Source organism: Caloenas nicobarica, chromosome 3 (assembly GCF_036013445.1).
Source record: "Caloenas nicobarica isolate bCalNic1 chromosome 3, bCalNic1.hap1, whole genome shotgun sequence".
NCBI classification, from domain to species: domain Eukaryota; kingdom Metazoa; phylum Chordata; class Aves; order Columbiformes; family Columbidae; genus Caloenas; species Caloenas nicobarica.
Window position 1 is genome coordinate 81,830,740 of NC_088247.1, and position 17,591 is coordinate 81,848,330.

General features: G+C 34.7%; 1 protein-coding gene across 1 annotated transcript in view; it reads left to right on the top strand.

Annotated features, from left to right (window-relative positions):
• FMN2 (formin 2) overlaps positions 1 to 17,591 on the top strand; it is a 155,906-nt gene that overhangs the window by 91,843 nt on the left and 46,472 nt on the right. The window contains 5 exon segments of the mRNA XM_065632449.1: positions 5,510 to 5,601; positions 5,758 to 5,887; positions 6,837 to 6,983; positions 8,775 to 8,834; positions 9,013 to 9,133. Of these exon segments, the coding sequence (XP_065488521.1) occupies positions 5,510 to 5,601; positions 5,758 to 5,887; positions 6,837 to 6,983; positions 8,775 to 8,834; positions 9,013 to 9,133 (550 nt within the window).

Below are 17,591 nucleotides of genomic sequence, written 5' to 3' on the forward strand. Positions count from 1 at the left end.
GGAAACATATTCTAACTGCTCCCAAATTTCTGTACTTCAAACACATCCTTGTGCCACAGTATTTTGGAATTGGCCTGTGTTATCTTTATTTTGCATTATTTTTGATCTGCTCCCACACCATACATACTTTGGCATGTAAAAAATTGAAGTCATTTTATATATTACATGTGCATGATTGTAAGAGATTGTGTTGTGGGAAGTACAGAATAGATACTGCCCTCATGATCAGTTTCTGCATACTTTTTCATATTGTATAAGACTTTTATTTTCAATTTATTTTCAATTTTCAATTTATTTTCAATAAAAAAGTGTAAGCAATGAGTAGTACCAGAGATCCTGGCATGTTTGACTCCTCCCTTATTTCTCAGACTCAGGTGGTGTTGTAAGTGGGGATAACTGCCTCATTTGGCTCCTCTGTAGACCTTAACTTAATTTCTAGTTCCTAGGGTTTATTTATTGGATTGAGATTTTTTGCTGAGTATTTAAATACCACTATACTAGTTCTCAGGTTTTCTGTTTGATCTCTATGGAACATATGGGAGCATTTGTTTTAGTCTTCCCACAGAATGTAATCATTTTTTTCTGATTGCATGTCTAGCACAGTGTTTTCCCTTCTGAAGTGTGAATGAAATTTGGGCAGTCTTCAAACCTAAACACACCCTAATTTCAAAAGCCACAGTCACAAGGGCTCAATTCCTGTTTACTGAGGAATTAAAGTCTTATTAAAACACAGAGTTACTGTATACATCTTAGTGACTTTTTATAAATGAAGAAACGCACACCCCACCAAAGACCCAAGCCTTAATATTTTATTTAGTAGTATCAAGTGGTATAGCGTCAAGTGAGAAGGACTTCGTTACTGCAGCACTCTATGGTACAGTCACGTAGTTCTTACACATGGTTGTGTAGTTGGCTTTATAAAGAGTTGTTTAAATGTGTTGATAATCAGCTATGTATTAAGATCTACACAATTTTAATAGGAGAGTCTTAGTATACTTTTATAAACACCCTAATAGCAATGCTTTCAGGTGACAGCTACAATTAGAGAGGGAGAAAGTAGATAAAATTCAGTGGAGTTGTCAATTTGCTATATGTGGTTGGGCCATATTAGTTGTGATGAGAAATGTACATATTTGCAAATAAGTGAATGTTTACTTTGAAAACGGGTAGCCTCTTAGCAGCTGAAATTGTAGCTAAAATATCACTGAAAAAAATAAGCCTACTTCCGCTCATGTCTTCACTATATTGTGAAAATAAGCTTATAAAAAAAGGATCAAAAATTGTATCAAAGGATTCTTTTTGGTCTATGGATTTGCCCTTTTTAAATCCATTTAAATCGCAAAATGAAACGTGTATGCTTTCTTAATTTGACTCTTGGTAAATTAACCAGTTTCTATTTTTAAAAGACTTAGGTCAATGCTTTGAAAAACCTGAAAATGCCATTTGCAAGAGCAAAAGGCACCCAGAATTCTGAAGCACATGCCTCTGCTGTGTCACTAATATTCAAACCTTTTCCTCAATTATTTCTTGTGATGTTTTTTTTTTTTTAAACCGACAATTACAATGCGGTATCTTAATGTTTTTCTACAAAGACTGTAGTTTGTACCTGACTTCTGATACATGACCCAGTTTCAAAAGGGTTGTATATCCTTGTTGTCTCAGTTACTTTTGATAATATTCTTTAGACAAGTCATTGATGCTTTTGAAATATGTAACACTAACTTTAAAAATCAAGTGGACTAAAAAGAATCCACCCAAAATTTGAAAAACCTATACACATTTAAACAGATATAAACTCAGAGCCTAAGGTTCTGTTGCAAGGAAAAATACTAACCAGGATATGTATATTTATGTTGTGAAATGAAAAAATGGTCCTTACCCTATACTTGGTCTCACCAAAGTTCATCAGTTTATGGTCTGACAGAAGTAGGAAAGTTAAACTAAGGCAGTGTATTTTTTGCAGTAATTCTATCAGATTTATGCTCATTTTAGATATGGTTAATATCAAATTCTTGTGTTTTATACTATTTTGTTCCATTTATGATGCTATATAATAGCTAAAATTCAAGGAAATGAGTAGCAATGACATTCAAAGAGGGACTAATGCAATCAGATTGATTACTTTTATGGCAAATATCTATTGAATATGTTCTCTTGACACACATGATTTTTTTTTTTTTTTTAGTATTCATCTGAAAATTAGAGAATAGATAAACATAAAGCTAACTGGTAAAATTTCTGAGAAATAATCTTTAATAATAACTGTGCAGGAGATGTGTCAGCCTTATTCCTTTTCTGTTGTAATTTTAAATACACATAAATCAGAACTCTGGAGACAAAATTAGGGACTTGAAACTTAGAACTTGCACAACATACTCAGACTTCATGATTTTGGTGAAGAGTGTAAAATATCTCTCTTGAATTTTGCTCAGGCCTGCCCATGAGTGGATCATGCTTCACTCTTGTATCTTTGTCACTGTTGTATCTTCTTTGCGCAAATAATTTGAGAATAATGGCTTAAATAAGGAATAGTGAGTCTGCCTAAACTTGCCTGCGGGATTTGGTGGAGAAACATTAACAGCTTGAATGTGCATATATATAATAGATTGCCATGATAAGCACTCTAAGTACCTGTTTATTCTACAGAATTTGAAAATCATAATTTGGTTTTATGCTCCTTTCTAACATATTTTCTCCTTTTTAACTATTATGCAAAATTTTCAAGTGGTTTCCTTTAAGTTTAGCAGCAGATAATATACTTTGGGGACTGGTCGGAAATAATAGAACTTAATTTTAAAAATGTTAGTGTGAAAACTCATTTACTTTTCAAAATAGCTCATTCACAATTTACAAGTGTAAATTGAATACATTACTTTTTTTAAGGGTAAGTTGAATAAATAAAAGAAATCTTCTTACAAATGTATGTCATTTTCATACCTCGATGTCTGTGCCTCTGACATGACCACTAGAACAATGCTACCTCTTTTTGCATCCTTCCCATTTCTAAAATCTGTAGATTTCATCCATTTCCGAGAGAGTTTTCACTGATTTGAGAAGAAATTGAAGCTTTCTTTTTCTTTTAACTCTCCATTGGGTTAGAATGTTCTAGATGAAGTGAAGAAATCTCCCATTTACACCTGCTCCCTAACACAAACCCAAAAGAAAGTCTTTCTCCTCAACAGCACTTCAGTTAGTTGTGTCTTTCCTAGTCCTCATCCCATAAGTCTTCTCCAGATGAGTCTTCTAAGATTAAAAATTCATACAATGTCCTGATCTTAGTATCTTGAAAGCTTCCTTCTCCTGAAGACAGAATTATACAAGCAAAATTTACTACTGTAATTATACTTGTAAGTCCTAGGCCTGCCTTGACAGAAACTTTACAGAGAAAAGTACCTTTGGAGGATAAATCCCCTAGTTTTTCTCACACCAAAGTGATACTGGGGTAGGGAGTTCAGGAAATTAGGTGTTATGGATGGGCCACTGCCAGTATACTAAAATTAAAAACTGGTAAACTAGTCTCAGCCTAGCCCTTGTTAACTGAGAAAGGCATGATACCGTGTACACAGATCAAGGAAGGATCAAGCAAGTGAATGGAAGTGATTATTTTTCTCTTCTCAGCAGTGATGAAACCACATCTAGGGTGCTGTGTCCAGTTCTGGCCTCCCTAGTGCAAGAGACAGGGGCATATTAGAGCGAGTCTAGTGAGGGGTTGTGACAATGATTAAAGGCTTGGAAAATGTATCAAAGAGAGGCTGAGAGAGCTGGTGTTATTCAGCCTGGAGAAGAGAAAGCTCGGAGGACCTTATCAATATGTACTAATACTGACTGGAGAAGGGGAGTAAAGAATACAGAGCTAGACACGGTGATGCCCAGCATAAAGACAAGAGGTAGTGGGCCTCTTGAAATTGATATTCTGGAAATTCCATTTAAAAATAAACACCTTTTTTTTTTTTACTGCAGGGGTGTCCAAATGCTGGAATAGGTTGCCTAGAGAGCTGGTGAGGTCTCCATCCTTGGAGATATTCAAAACCTGTCTGGACACAATACTGAGCTACATGATCTAGCTACCTCTGCTTTGTGCCAGAGGGTTTGACTAGATAATCTCCAGTGGTCCCTACAAACCTCAAGTATTCTCTTAATCTGTGGTACAGATACTACCACCATTAGTATTTCTTAGTGTTGAAAACAAAGACTATTGCTGAGAAGAAAAAAAAAATAAGAATTGTTTGCAGTATTTGCTGTTTCCTGTTGGAGTATTTCATCGATAAGATCTGACTGCTTCAGAGAAGATGACCCTTGAAGAACATGCACAGAAATGCTAGCTAAATATTAGGATGTGTAGTATTCCAGACAGATGACCTTGCAGTCATTTCCAGACTTCTTGAAGTAATCAGAGAAACTCTGAAGCAACTCTTCAATCTCTTAATCTTTCTGTTTCACATCAGTATTTTCTACCTTTTCATATGAAAAGATGTTCAACAACCTCAGGACAACTGTCCAAACCTGACTTTCTGGTTTCAGATTACTGATGGAGCTGTGGCAGTATGATTCGAGAGAGTTCCATACCTCTTCTGCTAATCATGCAAAAGCATGCGGGAAAGAATGCAGATGCAGATCTTTTGCTTTGGCATTATTTAAGTAGTTAGAACTTAATTTTCCACTGTTGTCTTTAAGTTCTGTGGTGGAGTAAGTTAAAAAATATGTGTAATGTTTTCTTAAAGGAGTAAAGGTAGATATATTTACTTCTTTCTTCACATGCTGTTCCATTTTCCAGTATTGCAACTGGAAAAAATAAATTTTCTGTAGCCAGAGCACAGACGTGAGGCACTGTTTCTTTTGATTGGAATATTGAAGAAAAGACCACACAATGAACCACAGGGTTCTCCAAGAAACTAGGCAGTTTACATGTAATTGTCTTGGCTTATTAAGATAAAAATGAAAATAATTTTACTCCAAAGAAGTATGCCCTAGTTCTCATGTATTCTGGTATGTATGATTGTTCCATTATAAATCAACTATTTTTTCTTGTTCCATAGTGTTTTCCAAAAATTGGATTAAATTTAAATTGCAGCAAACTATACAAACCTATTTTTGTTTAGGTTTTTTTAATATTATTTAAATATATATTTAAAGAACAGACTGTATTCAAATGCAACCCAACAGATTTAGCGAGAGAGATACAACTTGAGAATTTTTTGATCCAACAACTTTATAAACAAGCAAAGAAAAGGGAGTGGGAATGAAAATTATTGTCTTGGTGCACAGCTGAATTAATACGTCTTTTGCAGATGACCAGTAGTCAATAATATTATTTGGAAGACGTTCTGTTTTCCACCAGATGTATTTATACTTAAAATCACTCTATGGACTAAGTAGTTTAACCATAAGCAAATGCTAGAAGGAAAAGAAAAATCTATGAATGTGATTTGTTACAAGAGTATCTTTATCTGTGTTGTTTGACTAGGTTATTAATTAACATTTTTTAATTACTTTGTTTCCTTTATTCCAGAGAGCACAAACAGATGAATTAGAAAAAATAGAAAAGCATAGCAAGGCATCCAAGGAAAAAGAAAACGCCAAGTCTTTGGATAAGCCAGAACAGTAAGAGCATACTTATGAAAGAAGAGTTTTGCACGCTTCAGAAAAATTTCCCTGCTATAGTAAACTATCTAGAGATGTTACAAAAGAAAAAAAAATACTGTACCTACTGACAGTGCTGACAGTGACCCTTATCATTTTCTTTGATCACTCCTACAGGTTCCTCTATGAACTCTCGCTAATTCCCAACTTTTCAGAACGTGTATTTTGCATCTTGTTCCAATCAACGTTTTCAGAAAGCATTTGTTCAATCCATCGCAAACTTGAATTGTTACAAAAACTGTGTGAGGTAAGTCGTGCTCTGTGAAAGAGTAGAGCTAAATTTCTGATATTTAATCTCGTTAAGTTGTACTCATATTTCAAAAGTTTTCTCTTTATTTACTTTAAAGTACTCATTAAATCTGAAGGATAGCAGAATGGAACGTTTTATGATTGTACTTCAACATCAAAGTGAATTTTAAGATTAGCTTTTGGTACTGAACTATGTTTTTGCCATCAAAGTATATAATTTTCTGGAAAATAGTGTGCCGTGTCCTTTACATAGAGCAAAATCTTCCCTCTTCAGAGTGACTGTATCCCGCCTTTCCAAATTAATGCCAGTTCAATCCACCTTGTGTTTGCTTGGATTTTAGAAGTGCGCAACTCAATAATATCTCTGATATCTAAAATCAGTTTGAGATAGCAATCATGTCTCCAGCTAGAAGAGATTACTGGAATTTTGTCATCCCATGCAAAACAAATACATGGCTTTAAAATGCGGGTTTCATCAGTATTTTCATAGCTGAAGACTATTTGAAATATTTAATTGTTTTACCATTAAATAGATATTTTTTAATTTGATTAATTAAATGTTTTAATTGTTCCATGTGCATTTTTTATTAACTTATTGCAGAATACTCCCCTCAATTAAATACACCATTCACCATATCAGCATCAGTTAACAAACTGCTATTTTGTCTTTCTCAGCAGGTCATCTCTGATAAGATTGTATAGATTTCCTATTACTTTTTTTTTTAAGTATCCATTTTGGAGATAGTATTCTCCATTCACAACAAATTACATATTGATATTATTCTACTTCTACATATTGCAGTAAAAGGTTGTTAATTCCCTATATTTGAGCCTTTATATAAGTGTTTCTAAACACAGTATCAACACATCTGCTTGTCAGTAATAGTGTTAACAGTAAATATCATTATGAGTTTGAACTGACAATTGTTTCTCTTTCTGTTTTGTAGACTTTGAAAAATGGGTCAGGAGTTATGCAGGTCCTGGGTTTGGTTCTTGCCTTTGGAAATTACATGAATGGTGGAAACAGGACGCGAGGACAGGCTGATGGCTTTGGACTAGATATCCTGCCAAAACTGAAAGATGTGAAGAGCAGTGTAAGTTGCTTCTAGTTTTCCTGTAGACCTGAGAATGTTAAATTCTCAGAAAATTACTTTGTCTCCATTTCTGAGTTAGTGTCAAATTTATGAAGGCATGTCAAAGGGGATTCTTTTGTTACTCTACTTAGCTGAACACACTTTTAGAGTTGGATGTATTTATGTAGAAACATGAAAATGAACTGTGTATTTTCATTACAGTACAAACAACAATATATTATGTCTTAGTTCCTAATCTGATATGTATTTGACTTCTGGTACACTGCATTAGTCTAACTTTTCCTGTAATCAGAAGCAATACGATGATCCTTAAGCTTAAAAAGTTTGATACAGAAGTGGAAGCAGTTGCAATAAAATATTTGTGAGAAAAAAAAATATAGTCACTTCTGAAAATGATTGAATAGGCATCCTGACCATTTAGGATAACCCAAAATTCATCCTTTATATACATCATTATTACAAAGTGAGTTTCTGCGTTGGACCACGGAACCTTCTAAGTGACGAGTAATCACAGGAATTGTTGATATAAGATTTGTCTGGTATAGTCATCTGAGTTAAAAGAATTTCTTGCACAGTGCTAAACTGCAGATTCTGTGTTACCAGCACTTTTTTGGCTTCAATTATTCATATTAGGGTCGTATTCAAATATCTGCTTTTGTTTATGGGGAAACAATCTTTGTGTCTCTCTGACTATGATGACAAAACTCATCTAAATGTGGACAAGTGGCATGAGAAAGGTTATAGGAATGATTCTTGAGACTTGAAATTGACCCATACATGTATCTAGTAATTGCCAACATCTGCTATTGTTAAAGTGGCAGAAAAAGAAGAGAGTTTGTCTCCCTGCTTGATGACTTGCTAAATATACGCACTTTAGCTGCTGGGCTAGGTAATGCGAACAGACTGTTGTTTATCCTGAGTTGAGAAACCATGTCAGCCTTTAAAAAGATGGAGGAACTTCGTTTCAGCATACTTGTTTCTTTGGTAAGCCAAGGGAGTGATGATGTGAATGAAGCCTTAGTGCAATGTGTTTAGGGCATCTTTAGCTCAGCCTTCTGGTTGATTCTAGATATATCACCAGTTTTAGAACCTGGTTTAGTGGAACATTCAGGCACACTAAATTTGGTTTGGTGACTCAGGTCTTTAGTACATAATTTGCTGGAAATATTTTTACTATTAACCTTGCAATTGCAAGAATCATCTCCAGTTTATTTGCTACTGATCAGTCAGAAAAGTTCTTACAAAATAGTTTTCTGAAACTATCTGAAAACATAATTCTGCCAAAAATCCTCTTCAAATAAAAATTTTTCTGCTGAAGCTTCATTACAGAGATTACAGAAGGGAAATAAAGAGAAAGTTCCCCCCAAAAGTGCCGATATTTCATTTAGAAAGATAACTTTATTTGTTTAACTTTGCTTTGATTATAGTTATAGATTAATAAGAAGGTCTGAATGTTGCCAAACAAGTTGCATACATCAACCTAGAAACAATTTATCCCTTTCTTTGTGGGAAATTTAAAAATGCAAGGGTTCAGTTTACAGTCAGGTAAATTTCAAAAATCAGGAGTGGCTTACGTAAGTGTTACATCTTTCTATTATTTTCTTCAATGATTAAATGGTATTTCAGGGTGTGGTGGTTTGGTTTGGTTGTTTGTTTTAGTGAAGGCACCAAATCAGCAAAATATTTTCTGTACTTGACACTAAATATCTCATTTACTTGAATTATCATTTTTAATTTTTTTTTATTCAATGAGTTTCAGTAACACAACAAACTTCATTCTCTTCTCTACAGGACAACAGCAGGAGTCTTCTCTCTTACATTGTCTCATACTATTTGCGTAATTTTGATGAGGTGAGTGAGAACATTGTTCTTTTAAATTCAAGTTTAAAAAATTGACTTACTAAATTTGCTCTTCTGCTGGAGAATGCGAGGAAGTGTGCACAAATATTATTTGTGCTATCAGTTACATATTTTAGTGTATAAAAAAAGTACTGAGCACTATATAACTGTTCATTTGTGCTTTTGTCAGGATGCTGGAAAAGAACAATGCATCTTTCCTCTTCCAGACCCACAAGATCTCTTTCAGGCTTCACAAATGAAGTTTGACGACTTTCAAAAAGATCTCCGCAAAATGAAGAAAGATTTGCGAGGTATTGAATCTAGATTAAGTGCTAACTATATATTACCAACCTCTCTCTGCTGTTATTATTTGTATCATTTTTAGAAATTAGATGATAGTATAAAAATAGTTGTGTGTTTTGACTCAGTTACTGTTTTGTTTCCTTAATTGGTTTTTCATGACCATTTAACTAATAGTTCATGATTTTCTCTAGATAACCTGGAAGAGGTTATTAAAGTAAACAACATCAAACCAGTTAGGTTAATTTTTTTTTTACTGATTTCCACAGATCTTTCACCATAAAAAGAACTTCAGAGTGTTGGACCATGTCCATGGAAAAAAAAAGGCTGATAATCAGGTCCAAATACTATCTGGCAGATAAAATAACATATATGACATGTTGTTAAAGACAGTTGAAATAACCTGGCTTTACTAAAAAAAAAAAAAAATATGCAAAGGAAGTACTTTTTTTCTCGTACTTGTGGAATGATTTCTTTAATTGAACTCAACAAGGTTATTATAAGATGTATTTGCTAGACTTCAATAAAGAACAACTATTGCATACAATACATTTCTTAATAACTGGGAACTAAGCACTAAATTTAAGTTAAGAAAGAGTACCGTTTGCACAAATGATGGCTAATGTCCATTATTTTAATATTTTGCTAAAAGTCTCTGTCAGACTTGACAGGTGTGTACCATTATGCTAAATCTTGGAGAGAAGGATTCAAATCAAGCAGTGGAAACAATCTTTATATGTTTGTTTGTCTTGCTGATTTAGAATGCCTATGCATCTAGAGACCATTAGTCTCTGAACAATCTATAATGCAAGGTTCTCTATTGCAACAAAAATGTAGCACGGTTACCAAATGATATCTGACCTTCTCTTCTTGCCTCTATCAAGCTTTCTCTTTGGGTGTTTAAAAATTTATTTTAAACATTTAGAATTAATGTTTAAATTCGGATCAAGGTCACTCAGTGTGATACTGAGGACTGAACTACAGCACCATCCATTAGCTACCCTGTACAATCTAGGAGGCTAAAATCTCACAATTCAGCCATGAAAATTTATTTCTATACTACTTGTAACTTTCCGATTATCTGAGGGCTGATCTCCAAGCTTGCACAGAGAGAATAAAGATGCTTAGGTTTGATTGGAAAAGGTGATTGAATTCAGGTACATGTTTACGAACATCCACGGGGGCAGATATTATTCCTCACAAGTTCACCAAAAATGTTTTTATGTAGATGACAGGTTAAATATTTTTAGATCAAGGTCGGAATTTGCACATAGGCATAAATCTTGTATGGAATAAATCCTCACTGTGCAGTGATCAAAGCAGGGGTTCTGTAAAAATGGAAATTACGCGCTTTGCTCTGCCATGAGACTACAGTTGAATTCTTTCTGTGCTTCCAGTCCAGTCCCTTGGCTGCAGTCTCTGTTGTCAGTCTGTTCTGTAGTTAATGAAACTGAAGAAACTACAGACTCCATCACTTTTTCGCTATTGCCTTTGGTACAAACTTTTTGGGGATATCATAGACTTTCTTCTGCATCCTCTCCTGGATATGAAGCAACAATTTCAATACCAGTCTGCAATCTCATTCATGACTTTCAGAGTGATACAAAATGCTTTATGTTGGCTCTCATTTCCAAAGACAAGTGTTATCCTAAAATTAAAATAATTTCTGTTAAAAAAAATTATGACCACAAGAACATTCACTAAATATTTTAGGTGTTACAGTAGCCTGATTGTTGTAATGCTTTCAGTAAGACAGAATAACCAACTTTAATGCCAGTCCTATTTTAAGTAGAGTACAAGTTTTAGCTGAATGGACAAAATTACTTCAATGTTGTTTTCTTCTGCATTTAGTTTAAGTACACTACCAGATTTGCTAATGCCTGTCTGGAACTTTACTAGTTACTAGAGCTAGCAAGTGCTTCATTAAATGATAGCAGGAAGAGGGCTGTAAGACATTGAGCAAATTCTGACAGAATCGTAAATAGGATATCTTATTTTGAAGTCAGTGATAGTAAATGAGTATTGAATATTCCTGGGAAATACTGATCTTCACCAACTTCAAAGCCATAGAAATAGATGCCCAGGAATGCATTCCAGTTTTATACTGAGATGCAGACTGTAACCTTGGGACTCTCATCGGAAGATAGGAAGATTTCATTAGAGGATTTCACCATTTATGGAGCTGGGATTGTCTGCTTTGTTCTTCATCACTGAAGAACTGAAAATTGCAGATAACATTGACACAGGCAGTACCACCAGTTTAAGGGTATTCTGTCCTTATTAGTTTCAAATACCCTGCAAACCATGCAGGGTGAGATCACACTTAGTACAATGTGGGGAGGGACTATTGATTCACCCAGGAACAATAGCATCTGAAGATATTTTATTTCTGTTTTAAGAAACTTTCCATGGTCATTATTCAAAGGTAAACTTCATTCTAGAGGAATCCTTTTGTACAATTACGAGGATGCATAAAAACCAACAACAACAACAAGTAGAGGAAGCTTTTTATTAAAAAAAAAAGTTGTTTTGTAGCAATAACAATAGCAGTTTATTCTAGTAATGCTGTATTTTTCCATCCAAATATGTCAGTAGCATTCACAAAGACATGTAGATAAAAATAATCTTTATGGTTCTGTAAAATAATATTGTCGTCATGCTTTTTCACAGTTCTGAGCTTGGGCTTATGTCTGTATTGAAGGATCGTTATGTTGATTGCTTAAAAAGGAGTGGTGCTCATGATGGAGACTCTTGTCTGTCTCTTAAGTATTTATAAGCCGTATGCCTCACAATCTGTAAATGTTAGAAAAGGAAGTATCTTCTAAGATTTCAAATTAAAAGTGTAAGTCCTAAAGACTTTCAGAAAGCATGATGTGTGCCTGTTCCAAGATGGATAAGACAGATATTTTTTTTTTTTTAATAAGACAAACAAAAAAATCTCCCCTAAGATTACTAAGATTATAGTGGAAGCTACACTAACCATGTAATATGGAACTTGCAGATTCTTCAGTTTTGGTTTTGCTTTTTAAAATAATATAGACCCCACGAATAAAGCTGATATATGAGGGTTTTTTTAAGACAGAAGACCAAAGAACAGATAAATCCTTTTACTAACAAACCAAGTGAGTTTGGCTCCATCTGTTGCTCCCAGATTTCACAGCTCTCCAGGATTCTCATTTTAGCCTTTTTGACTTCAGTGACATATAGTTTGTTAAGCAACTTGATCTGCTTTTGATCTCTCCTGGCTGTCATCAATGTTCCTTGATGCACACAAGCCAAGCAATGACTTCTGTTCCTGTGTCATTCCACAGAAGAAACTTTAGCACTTGCCACATGACTTGAATCAACTCACCATGTAAAGAAAATTGGGCATCTACGGTCACAAGAGCCGTGCGTGACTGTCACTGATTAGGACCTGTGTTGTATATCCATTGTTATCAGTATATTTTTCTAGATGCTTCAGAATGCTGGAGGTGGAGAAGAAAGACGTGGAAAACATGTACTGAATCAATTAATGTTTGAATCCTCTCTGCTCTAACACTCTCTGGAGGTGCACTTGTGGTTTAGGAAAATGTTGGATTTGTGACCCGTGAAATTCTTCAAGACATGTATTTAGTTTAGGAAAGAATTAGGACTCCAAAATGGCAGTGAGAGTTACAGTATTTATGAAGCACTTATGGCAAGTTAAAACTGTTTAAAAGCTGTTCTTTGGCTACACATTAACATTTTAGTTTTACAATAGTAAGTTTATTCTTGCAAATCAAAAACTAATTCATCAATTGTCACTTATTGCAAAACTTTCCCTGAAGCTCAGCTAAAAGGGAATTGGAAACAATGTCAGGCAAAAAATAAATCTGACTGGTAGAATTTTGAAGAGATTAATAATACCATATAATGCAGACTGCTATAAAATTGAGTTGAAGTCAGTACTTGTTTATATGTCATAACGTTGTCATATTTAATATCTTTGAAAACTGATTACAAGTAATAATTATGATAATTAATTTTTTTAGTGATACTTTATTTTCCTACTGTGAGTGTTTACAGTTCATTGAAAAATCTCCATCAACAAGACGTGAGACTGTGAGGCCCAGTACATCACTCTGATTTGGAATAAATGTAACTGAGAATGTTTATTGCGTGTTAAGCATTTGCAGAACACTTTGTATTTTAAGAAGCGTGTTCCAAGAAAACCACACAGTAACTAGGAAAAATACACATTCCCTATTTTTTCTGTGCTTCTTACAGTCACCTAAAATTATCTATTCAGCTTGCATCTTCTAGTTTGTAGAACTGGTATGTGCTCTTAGGTTTACCATTGGATGTAAATCAGACCATTGGAAACACCATGTTGTGCAACATAAAGACTTTTAAAAGTTGAATTTGGGGTGGTGTCAATGTGGGACTGAGTAAGATGGAATAGTAGTGGGCATGTTATGTTTTGACCCCTTATGGTTTCTTTCTCACATAGTCATCTTATAACTATTTAATTTTTACAAATCATTCCTCTTGGCTCAGTAATAGTTACTCCTAATGTCTAGAAAGTGGCATCAACCCTAAGAGTACAGGCAAGCTGTAGTTTGAGCAGAAATGGATAAGATTGCAAATTAAGATTGCATCCATTGTCAGTTTTTTCATAGGTAATATTAATGTTTGCAGGCCAAAATGCAACATTGTACTTGCATATCACCCCCTTTCTTCATGCACACACACATCCTCTTGTCTTTTCGTATTCACAAGATGCTCTGTTTCCATCACAGTTCTGATTATGAGGCTGACTTTGGCAACATTTTGGTGGCATTTCTTGATCAGGAAAAGGAGCGATATTAATGTCAATTTCAATTAACAAAGCTAAGCAGTCTAAAGCCACGGAGGGTCACACTATAGATGACAGGAAAGAAAGGGATTGCTCTCCTAAAATTGACTGTCCTCTCCCAAAACTGTATACTAAGGAAATGTCTTGAGTCTAGTCTGGTGATCTATCTTTTAAATAGCTAAAGTCTGATGAAATTGAGTCCATCCTAAGAGGTTTCACAAAACCCTAATGCTTTTTTATGTGCTTCTGCACTGGTATTCCAAGTTGTTTCAAGAGAAGAAGACAGGGAGCTGGAGGAGAGAGAATTGAAACAGAGAAAAAATACTATTTTTTGAGAGTTCGAATTCATTGTCTCATCAAATGCTTTATGTTTTAAGATACTTTGAAGTGTTTGTGTTTCTGTTATTCTCTGTCGATAGTTTTGATATAAATGTGAATGAAGATTTTTCACAATTAAGAAATAGATCTTTTCTTTTTTCTTATGTGATCCATAGATCTATATTCTGATGAAAAGATACCTTCAGTCTTTTATAAGAAAATGCCCAATCTCTCAAGGTAATTATTAACAAAGTAATATAGCAACAGTAGAAGGCTTTGTCAATTCTACAGTTATCTGTACAGTCTGCCTTTACAGAAACAGCTATTGTTTTAACCAGATTAAATATTTACTTTTGCCTACTTATTTACAGCTGTGCATCCACAAGTTCTAGCTGTTTGTTCAGCTGTCACTGAAAGGGTTAATTGCTGCAGCTATGCAGCATGCAGACTCCTAAACCTAAACCAGATGTAAACTAAGGCCAGGCTTTCAGTCAATCTGTGAGTCATATTTTACTGTCCTTAAAGCTCCAAACAAGGAGCTGTCTATGGAAGCCCTTGAAGACTCAGCAGTTCTTAGTGTAAGTCTCTACAATTCCAAAAAAATAAATAAAGGAAAATTAAGAGCTCTTTCTGTACTTGTGGCCGAGTTCATCAAAGTTTGTCTTTTGATGAGAGCAGCATTGTTTCCTTTTGGTAAAGTCTAAGCTTTCTTTTAAAGTCACAGGTTGCAACTGAAAGACATCCAGAAAGCACCAGGGAAGTTGTGAGAACAGTGGTTATGCTGTCAGATACTGTTTAATCAAGTAGAACGCAGGCACATCGCCTGTGCAAGTCTGAGTACTCAGAATCTCTGAAAATTAAGGACATCATTTCAAAACTTCCTTAAAGTCTTCAATAAAAATAATCTTTCAAATCTCAGTGCAACTTTCGCTCTCAAGTATCTTAAACAGTCTTGACAATCCACTTAAATTCTATAGGACTTTTGTAGATAAGTATGTGGTTTCAGAAGTGGTTAACCAAAACAGCCTAATGGAGCTGGTAATTACTCATCCAAGATAATTCAAAGTTCTGCTTGCTTTCTTGTAGGATTTTTTGGTGTTTTTTGCTTTGTGTGTTTTGTTGCTGTTGTTTTAATGTTTTGAGGGTGTTGAAAGAAAAATCATTCTGCCCATTATTATCCTGACCAAAGACAATACAGCAAGCCTGTGGAGCAGCTCACACAATTTGTTCAAACAGACATATTTTAGGATTAGAAGAGATTTGGGCTACCAAGGACTAAAATTTTGTATCCAACAGATCTAGTTGGAAAATGTGCATTAAAATGTAATCTGAATATTGAAAACACATTTTTTTCTCCTTTTTAAAAAGTAAGGCAACTTTGTTTGATACTGGGACTGGGTGCATTTTTAGATCACTTACCAGAATCACTTACTGAATTTGTTCGTATAATGCACAGAACGTTTTGTCACTCTTTTTTTCTTTTCTGTATAGACGTCTCTTAACTAATGTTAGCTGTTGTGAAACCTTATACAGTTTTAGTATACTGACCTAAAATTTAAAAAAAACAAAAGGCATGACCATGCTAACACAGTAGCTTGAAAAATTGTATTTTAACATCGAAATAGAGAATGAGATGAGATTTTTGAGACCCGGGATACAGCTGGAATTGCAATTTTTTAAAATCTCTAAACGGGTTTTGAACATAGATTTTCAATTTCTAGATCAGGAGCATTTGAGAGATCTGTGTATGTATGGGCAAAAAGCTTCCAGTTTGAATTGCCCCAAAATTAGAAAGTCCTCCCACAAAAACCCATTTGTATTGCTTCTCTGGAAAACCACATACAGTCCTCTGTAGCATGTAATGTTAGAGAGGAGAGGAAGCTAGATAGGCTTTTGGTCTTTTCCATTGTTGAGATATTGCTTATATGTTAATACTGATTTAGAGAGTCAGAGAAGAGGTGTGTCTACCCACACCAGCTCCTGCTTAGGATCTGAGGTCTTTGGAAGGTATAAGATGAGGACCCGGTATTTGGGACTACAGGGAATTGAAAACTTCACTCTGCTGCAAAGCAATATGGAGAAGTCTTATCTTTCTTTATTCCTGTTTGGGCAATTCCAGATTGTCAGATAAGCTTATACCTAGTGCTTGGTTTTGTGACTGCCTCCATGACTCTCATTTGTGGTGCCTAAAACCTTTAAATTCTTTCATTATAAGAAAATTTAAAATCTGTTCAAAGCAAACTGAGCTTAGGAGTACACTAGCTTTGTCTAAGTTTTTCAGTTGCATTCACATCTCCCGAGATGAGCCTGTGAGAACTGAGATGATAACAGAGCAAGTTTTCAGACTATTATTGAAAGAGTCAAGCTTTTGTTTCAGACAAAACTTTTACAAACTTGTCACAGCAGATCCCTTTTGCCAACCTATTTCTTTGATATCTGGGACGTTTAGCTGGGCTGTTTCATGGAGATAAATGTGTTTGAGTATGAAGCTGAGGGAAAAATAAAGTTATTACATTAAATACACTTCTGACACAAACATTTATTCAGTACCTTATTCCTTCACTTGTGCAGAAATATTGGTAACTGTTTAGTGGTTTGTGTTCCTTTCATATGATCAACACTTTCACTTCTTCAGTGACAGTGAGGAATAACAATACCTCATCTAAATAGTGAGGTTTCATACTTTGGTGGCAAATTACAGAACATGATAAGTAAGTGCTATAACCTACAGGTTTTGCAGGGAGACTGTGATTCCAGTCTTGGTGTTCTGGAGAACTGGGAAACTTAGGAAGAGCTTACAGGCCTGTTAATTCTTTAATGAAGAAAGCATCTGATGAACTAGTTTGTTTTAAGCATTGTAACTCTGCTTTTAGTATGGTAATAATGATGGCATTTATTCTTTTTTTAAAGCTTGGGTGCTATCTGTGATATCTTCCTTTCTATAAAGCAAGAAAAAGGGTTTTTTTCCTTTGTTTTCTTTTGTTATTTTAAATTGCTTAAACATGATTTGTAATTCAGGAATAAGGTCAAAAAGGGACTTGAACTGTTATTCTTCTGAATGCCACTAGTTTTAGTATTTCAATGGGAGAATGGGGGGGGGGGGGGGGAACCAAACAAAAACAACTCCAAAAACTGGAAAAACAAAGCTATCGTTAACTGCACTCCTTTCCCCCACCCCACATACCTGCACAAACAAATCAACCGTGGAAGAGCTTCCAGTATCTGAATAGTTAAAGAACAGACATTTCTTTCTGACAATATCACATTGTTTTCTTTTCTACAGCAAGTTGAATACAAAAGATAGTATAAACCTGCATTGCCTTATAGGCTTTGAA